The sequence below is a fragment of the Scardinius erythrophthalmus genome (genome assembly GCF_964197995.2).
Source record: "Scardinius erythrophthalmus genome assembly, chromosome: 22".
NCBI lineage: Eukaryota > Metazoa > Chordata > Actinopteri > Cypriniformes > Leuciscidae > Scardinius > Scardinius erythrophthalmus.
Window position 1 is genome coordinate 31,592,089 of NC_138242.1, and position 9,169 is coordinate 31,601,257.

The 9,169-nt window shown below is 38.7% G+C and overlaps 1 protein-coding gene across 1 annotated transcript; it reads right to left on the reverse strand.

Annotated features, from left to right (window-relative positions):
* Positions 1-224: 224 nt before the first annotated feature.
* On the reverse strand, positions 225-6,760 carry LOC308682858 (uncharacterized protein; the record flags this gene model as incomplete). Its single annotated transcript, XM_081352798.1, has 4 exons — positions 6,632-6,760; positions 1,485-1,554; positions 1,150-1,327; positions 225-384 (listed from the first exon to the last, which is right to left on the reverse strand). The coding sequence occupies exons 2-4, from the start codon at positions 1,489-1,491 to the stop codon at positions 225-227; spliced, it is 345 nt and encodes a 114-aa protein (XP_081208924.1). The 5' UTR covers positions 1,492-1,554; positions 6,632-6,760.
* Positions 6,761-9,169: the final 2,409 nt, after the last annotated feature.

The following is a 9,169-nucleotide window of genomic DNA, read 5'->3' on the forward strand; positions in this document are numbered from 1 at the left end:
TGTTGGTATCGGTTGTTGATATCGGAGTACACAAATCATTTTTACGAGTACAAGTACATTGAGCTCAGTATCGGCCCGATATCGAGACCGGTATCGGTGCATCCCTAATAATTATTATTATTATCAAATTATGATTAATTATATCATACCCACATATACCTATATTATTAATTACATTATAATTATTATTATTATTAAAGCTATTATCAGAACCTCACCTGTATCTAGTCAGTTAGCAAATAGAACTCTGTGAAGTCCCTGATGAAGGAGATTACATGGGGGTTCATGTATGAAGTCTTCCGCTTCACCACTCTCCCAGTTGTCTTGCTCATCTGCTCCTTGGCAGTGCACTTGTTGGAGTCAGGATTAATCCTGACTAAAAACCTATGAACATGAGTATAGGAGTTAGGGGATGGGACAATATGTACACATTAATGAATAACTGTAAGTGCAGTGAGCAATGTAGAATCATACATAAACCAGCAGACAGAGGCATTTCACATCTCAACAGGAGTTAGTCAAGGTTAGTCAAGGTTGTCTACTTTCTCGATTACCATTCCTCTTCGAAGGTCGACTAGATCATGCGGCCGACTAGATCATGCGGCCGACTAGATCATGCGGCAAGCCACTGACAACAGGCGCAATGGGATCCAATGGCATAAACAAGCATTACTCCCAACTGGAATGTCACTGTTTGAACAGGCGAGCACACACATCACTTTTGAAGAAAAATTTGCGGTGCATCGCGATGCATTCTGATATCGAATTGAACTGAATCGATGACATGATAATCGTAATCGAACCGAACCGTGAGACCAGTGTCGGTTCACAACCCTAATTTTAAAGGGAGAAGATGATTTTGAACAGCTTTTCAATTGTCAATTTGCTTTTACACTGCAATCAAACTAGCCTAGAAATCTAGACGCACCCTAGCGGCAGCAAAATGTATTTCGCAGCCAGGTGGGTCTAGCAACTCTCAATAGACCTTCTAGCTGCAAAAACCTAAATTGGGTCAGGCCAATCACGTCGTGTATAGAGTAGGCGGGGGCGGGCTTAACATATGACGACAGAGTTGCGACGGCTGCCACTTGAAAACAAAGAATGACGGCTGCTGGAGAACAATCAAACTATTTAAGATAAAAAAAATACCTCTGAACAAACTCCAGTGTTGTGCTGGCTTCCACCTGATACTCTAAGTTAAATACATAGTAACAGGCGAAGAGAGCGGCCAAGGCAGTGGTGAAGTCCGCCATGTGAGCACCAGGTGGGATTACGACCCTCCCCTCGATCGACAGCATCCATTTTTTGGCAGTCAGGATTGTCTCTCCTTAGTAAAGACAATAGTCATCACAAAAATTATATTTCATAGCAATACATTCTATAAAAGATTTTCTCCACATAAATTATTGTAAAAACAGGGCAGGTTTTGAATGCATATCACATATGCATTCAAAGGATTCGTTAACATTGAATGTGAAACTTACCGAGCATGATGATCCTTGGAGTGATTGGGAGAGACAGCTGGGCCTCTGCGTCTGCGGGAGTGGTAGTCTCCTATGCCAGCAAAGATAAGAGTTACTTGAAACAAGGTAGACGGTTATATTATCTCTAGGATAGAAAAAGCTATCCTTTTTTTCTCCGAAGGTTTGTGCATGTTTACACATAAAAAATTAACTAAGTACCACAATAACTTTATCAATTACAACACTACATCAATTTTCTCTTAATTAAAATATTGTGCACACAGTGGACAACAGTGACTTTACCCAGTATATACCCAAGAATTGAGATAGAAGCTTGCACCACGTGGGCTATATTGTGAGGTGAGGTCTATCAAGGAAAAAGTGCTCAACCACCAATAACAAAAACCTGACACAAACCTGTATTTACTTGAACAATTGGAGGTTCGTCAACCTGCATTAACAATTTGGGGGGGGGATTCTTCCGCAATAAATGTGACAATTAATTGCTGAAAACTCCAAATAAAAGATTTAAATAATTAAGGAACTTACATCAGCAATGAGAAAAAGTGACTCCTCTTGCTCTTTGAAGTGTGCCAACATCACAAGCATCGCTGCTAGGCCATCAGATCCTTCTCGGTCCTTCTTTATGGCTTCCTTCAGAACAGCTCTTACTTCTTTCCTCCACTTTGTAATCTGACTACTGAAGAAATCCAGGAGTCTTTTACCCTTTTTGTCCATATCTTCATTTAGTCTTGTGTATAGTTCAACATTGGTGAGAGTGGTAAAATGTGTCAATAAAAACTTCTGTGAAAAGAGAAATGGCCACTCTTTACCCACATCCAGAATGCTTGGGGAAGGCTTTGTGTTGATGTATTCCCGCTGTTTGGCATAAGTGATTGCCATTAGGTCTTCTACCCTTCCTCTCTCAGCGCCCTTGAGTCCCTCTCGGCTGAATATATCCATCATCTCAAGCTTCTTTTCCTCCAATGATGCTGATGTTTCCCCATCTGGATAGTCCTCTGGCTGCCAACGAACACATCCATAACTGTCGATTCTTGCACATGTAGCTACTGCTGGCTGGTCATCATCACCATCCTCATCATCTCTCTGGGTGCGTTTGTGCTTCCTCAGACGGGAAAGAGTGTTGCCTCGATTCAAATACTCTACTCTGGTTTTGAGCTGATTTATAATGCTGAAATACCCACATCCAATTAGCTCCCCCTCTTCATTTTTGTCTAAAAAGCTATTTGGATATTTTTGAGTTATAGCTTTAGCCACTACCACGCACTCTCTGCGAGTAGGGTTCAAGGAACGCTCTCTCATCGCATCAACAGTGACTTTTATCAAGTGTCTGCGGTCATCCGGAGCTGGCCTCTCACCAGCATCTACTGCTCTTCTAAGAGTCGGCCTGACTTTGTTCCATGGCACCTCAAAACTGTTCACCCATGCAGAGATGGGACTGATAGATGATATGGGGCATGTGCTGGAAGGGGCAACTGCCAGTGGCTCAGACGTTGAAGGGCTCAGCTGGGGATTGGAAGGACCTGCATTACACACATATGAGTGAAAGCACAGAATAGTCAGGTGAAAATAAAGGTTGACCCTAAAAAAAAAAATTCTAACAAAAGGTTTCTTAGTGGTTTACAATAGTATCAGATGTACTTAAACTAAAACTTTTAAAAAAATTCTAAATGTAGGGCCCTATGATTTCCGTGATGCGGAAAACGCGGACGGAATCACGGAATTTACACATGAAAACGGAATTCTCTTATACGCGCGGAATCTCACGGAAAAAATAATCTGTTTTTATAATAAATCTTTGAAAATCAAAATCTGGATTTGAATTATTTATGTTATTATAACCTAAAGATGCTATGTGAAAGTTTGAAACAGAAAATAGTGGTTTTAATCTTGCCACTTTCTTGGTAAAGAAAATAATTTTTTTACTCAAATTAATCAAAATGGATTTATCACGTTTATACTATATTATTCAGAAGTAAACATTGTAGCTGACAGTAGGGCTGTGTATCACCAACAATGTCACGATACGATACGCATCACGATACTAAAGCCACGATACGATACGTATCACGATATGGATCAATTTGGAATTTCAGAGTTTAGTAACAGTAATATGTTTATTGTATAACCAGTGTTATAACAGTTGTGATCACAGAAAAACTATTTAGTTTTTGTCATAAAAAAACAAAGAGTTAAATGAAATAAAAAACTTGTCACAAAAAAGCTTAAAATGGCTCTTCCTTCAGTAGCGCAAATAAATACAATAGAATAAAGATAGCCTACCAATAAAGAGAAAACTTTTTGAATAGGTCTAGCACTAGTATTCAGAAATAGGCTACTAGAAACTGAATAAAGTAATCAAATGCAAAATAAAACTGGGTAGTATTTTAGTCCTGATTAAATTAAATACATAGGCTATTAATCCAAATTCTTCAAATTAAAACTATCTTTTGTTGTTTTGACAACAATATTAATGACAGACACATATGGCTTCTGTCCCTTTAAGAGCTAACGTTAGTGCACGGATCCTGATTTCATTATACTGTCCCATCATGCGTTTTATGCTGAAGACATAACCTGACATAATGCTGAAGTTTAGAGGATACTCAACAAGACCGAAATGTTTGACATAATGTTGCGTGTTTTTGTTTGTTAAAGTGTTATAATCCGCAAAAAATAACTTTTGTTACTCGCGAGCTGTTTGTGAGCGCGTCGAGTATAAACGCCTCGTCCGTTTGGGGAGGTGCGTAGGGAGGTGCGCGTGCAGGCAGCGGAGACTCGCACTGCGGAGCCAGGCGAAAGTACAAACAAGGCTTCACGCTCTTTGTGAAGTTTTAAAATGACTGATCTGATTGTATAGTCTGTGTGGATTAATTTACTCATACAATCTACATGCTAAAGTGCAGGAATGATTAAAATTATGCGCAATACCCGCGCCGAAATTCGAGCCCTGAATTGGCTACATAAGCACAACAGTATCGATACGGCAGCTGCTGTATCGATACGCGCATCGTCAGGAGTTCATGACGATGTATCGTTGTATCGATATTCTGAGCACAGCCCTAGCTGACAGTGTGTTTATGTCAGAATGTTTATTTTTTAAACCACAACCTTCTAAGTGCTTCTTTTACTGATATATTTAACAATATCTTTTGCATTTCTCATCCAAACAATGTCAAACTTGGCACTGCACTTACTCGTGCCCAGACAGCTGTCGAGTTTGAAATCCATCGGAGTAACGGTTCGAGAGATATGCGAATAACAGACAGGATAATTAATTCAAATTAGTCGTTAGATTAGTCGACTAATCGATGAAATAATCGCCCGACTAATCGTTTAATAAATAATCGTTTACCCCAGCCCTAACAAATACGTTATAATAACCGTAATTAAACTACTAAACTATACCTGTTTTATCTCTATACAGCACTCTGACTCTGTAGGCATTATTGTCCGACTCGAAATGAACACCGTTACTGAGAGTTTCTGATATTATCATCATTCCGGGAGATGAAATTGTCCTGAGAGACTGTGCGTGAGCTCATGAAGCTCCGCCCCCTGGGTCGTCCAGCAGCAGCTCATTTGCATTTAAAGGGCACACACTAAAACAGAGCGTTTTTCTGAGCCCCAAAAAATGTCAATTTAAACATGCTGTAAAAAATGATCTGTTGGGTATTTTGAGCTGAAACTTAACATACACACTCTGGGGACATCAGAGACTTATTTTACATCTTGTGAAAAGGGGCATAATACGGGACCTTTAATATTAAAAGATAAGCTAATATGCACTGTATTTGTAAATGTCAGTAATTTATCTTTTTTGACTAATTCTTTTTATAAAAATGATTTAAAGGCTTAAATATGTGGTTTATCTTTTTATAAAACATTCTTAGTGAAAAATGATTTAAAGGCTAATTTAATCTTTAATTTAATATTCATCAATCCTACCTTGTAACTGTTACCTTCATGTTACTGTTATTTTTGGCCAGAGATTTGTTGTAGGTTTGGCTGAATTTTGGAGAATTTTGAATGTGCTTTGATGAATATATTAACAGTTTAAATAAAATAGCTGAATTGTGAGTTTGTGAATTTCTAAAGGTCAATACTGCTTAAAAGTGAAAAGAAAACAAGCAAATCCTAAAAATCCAAAAGGGCTAAAAAAAAAAAAACCCGTAATTTGAGAAAAAATAAAACGGATTTCATAGGGCCCTAAAAATGGTGGCCGTCGGGTCCTTATAGGTGGGTCAATATAGGGTTAAACCAACAAAATTTATACAAAATGTTTTTTGTTTTTTTTATGGATTCCAGTACAGTTCAAATATACTAACTATAAAAAAAATACTAAATAACAGACTAAAAATCTATTTAAATCTGACCTTGGGAAAAGGTAATTTCCAAAATGGTTGCCATGGCTTTATCTCAATTACTAATCGGCCTAGATGGATGATTTGAGGTCAACTGATGGTCAGAACAAACAAGAAAATTATTTTACTTGTGAACATTGAAATATTTTTGATGATGTGCTTTTCAGCCGCATTGCAGGTGTATATTAAAATCAATGCGTTTAAACTATGTGCATGACTATGTGATCTGCATGGGGGAATATGGGAAATATCTTAAATGCTGTTTTCAATTGCTATGCGACCACTGTCCTTCTATACTGTATTGCACTGTTCTTACATACTTGGGCCTATAAACAAGTGATTGGGCTCTTTGGAAAGCTGTGGGTCTGTAGTTTTGCGTGGAATAACTTTACTAGTACAGATACAGCATAGCAGAGGCATGAATAGTTTTTATTTTTCCCGGATATACCATCTTTTTTTCCCTTTTTTTTTTTTTTTGGTCTTTATATGCTGCCATTAGCAATCAGCAAACTGCACACCCAGGAAGGCATTTATTGCTGCGGGGGATTTCAATCTGAAACCTCAATCTGTTCTCAAGTTTTATCAACATGTCACCTGCCTGACCAAAGGGGACAGAATCTTGGACAAGGTATACACTAACATCCACATATAATAAGCTGAAATCAGAGAATTTTTACTATTTTTTTTTTATTTACAAAATTATGATTGAATGATTGCTGATTTATTTAGTTATTAATTGTAGCGGATCAACTAATATATGTTAATTAAAACAAATAATCTCACCTCCTTTCAAGAAATGAATAATTTTTCTGCACTGAATGGCTGTGAGCAGATGTTTGATGTCATCTTCTTGAATAAACTGCAGATCATCTGGTCCTTCAACACCTACTTTCACCAACTCATTGACTAAAGTTTCAAGCTTTGCTTCATCTAGCTGTGGTAGCACGGCCTGTATTGCCTTCTCAATGGAGTCCATCACTCATTTGTCTGAAACACAGAATGATGCAGAGCAACAAGATTAAGACCAAATTGATTATATACAGAAAGAGGGTAATAATCTGCGAGCTTCTCTACAGTCAAACACTGATACTGTGCTTCTGAATTGCTTTGTAAGCAATAAACACCAAGATCCACAACAGGCACAGACTGATACTGCTGGACAACAAAATGCACGTTTGCCTCGTTTACCAGTATCAACAGTATTTTCCCAAGTAGATACCCTGTGTCATTTTGGTCCACTACAACAGTCATGCCTCTTTTGTACAGAGTGCCTTTGAAAGTGACAGAGGGTGTTTCAATAGTGTGTTCTGGGTGGAGACCCTTGAGACTGACAGCTCTCTGAATGCCAATCTGGTACAGTTGGTCATCAAATTTACTTGGCTGGCCCATTTGCAGAGTTGGAGAAAATAAGTTACCAGCATGTAAATATGCTTGTAGCAACTGGTGTCTTTCTGCTAAGGTACTGCAGAGGTTTTTAAAGTTATGCAGTTTCCTTGCACACTGCTTAAAATATGAGTGCTTGCTTTCAAAGCGCAATGTCCACAACCTAATGAGGGGACCAAACTGAAGAATGAGTTCTGGGTAATGGACAAGATAGTGGTGTTTGGGTTTAAGTGTCTTTTCTGGGAATGTGACAGTTCTTAGCTGGATGTAATCCTCAATGAGAATCTTAAGGTATGCTACTTGGTTGGTATGGATCTTGGGTGCACATATCAAATCCACAATTTCTCTGAGCTTTAAACACAACTGCCACACCTCATCATCAAGTGGATTTTTGATTCTGTCTCCAACCAGAATAGGAAAGAGACGTAAGAGGCACCAGTTTTGAGCAGCATGTCCTCCCAGCTTCTCCGCATTAGTTTTAACCTCACATGGCTTGTTATTTGCATCACTGCCTAGGTATGTGAACTGTGATATAGTCCGATTCAGTTGACCATAGGTGAAGTGTTTGCCCACTGTCACTAAGTGCTTAATGTACATGGCAAGATCAAATGAAACAACCCCTTCAAACAGGTCATGACCCAGGCATGGAGGGAGCCCTGGTTGGCAAACATGAAAATATTTCAACTGATTGAAAATTGAGTCAAACTTTACTCCACTGTTCATTTTCTGGTCTACCAGGTCTGCCACACTGTTTCTGTAACTCTCTATGGTTCTTTTAGGACCAGATTTGCAGGGATCTGTTTGAAAAGACACTCTGTCGATGACACAGTACCGGCAAAAATGTGTGCTTTTACTGAAGTTTTCAGTAAACCCACCAATACTGTGTGACCCCAGATTATCTCCAGTAATGGCAATCACAGAGCCTTTTATTTTCTCCCCAGCACCATTTTCAATTCCATTTTCCTCCATTTCTTTTAAGTCACTGACTAAAGTGGAGAACACTTTTTCTTGTCCAAAAAATTGGAAATCCTCCTCTCTGCACAACATAACTAGTTGCATTGGATCAATGGAAGACCTGTTGTGTGGTGCAATCTCTGCAAGTGTCATGTACATGGCCAGTATTTTGTGTTTTTTTCTGCCTGAGCCGAGTGGGTTCGCAACTTCGAAAGAATCCTGATACAAGATGAGAGACAATGAAGATGGTGAATCTCGTAAAAGTATATTCTCTTTAAAGTTTCTACCATCTCTCACATCTTCCAGAACATCAGGATTTGTTTCTGTGTCAGCTTTAGCTTGGGCATACTGCTCTTTAACAGAGTTCTGAGAGAGGAGTGATTTTATTGTATCTTTGATGGGCACATACTGGTAGAACCTCTCTTTGCCTTTAGCATCAATGCCCAAATAAGTCTTGACTGGCTCAACATAGCTAAATCTGCTCTTAAAGAAGGTTTTACGGGTTTGATCTGTTCTAAACACTCCTTCGTTGCACATTTTCAGAAGGTTATCTTTTGAGAGATTATCAAGGAGCCTCTTAATATCACTTTCAGGCACATTCAGATTTGTTAACTCTTCATGCATCCTAGACAATAGATGAGTCAAACCAGTGTTGTGAACCTCTTGCATTTCCTCTATTAAGGTCTGAATTGTACTGGCTGGTAACAGCATTTTAGCCTGCATTCGGAGATAAAACATGGCCAGATTGTTCATAAAATCATCTGTGTCCACTTCATCATTTGTGTTGTCATCATCATCGTCAAAAGTTGTCTCAAAAGTGTGATCTAGTTCACTGTCTGATGACATGGAGGCACAGGTGATGTTAGTACAAGCACTGGTAGAACTTTGGCTTATACGTGGAGAACTAGATATATTCTTGTGTTTCCGATTCAAGTGCGAGGCAAAGGTTGAACGGACACGGAAATGTTTTATACAATTAATATA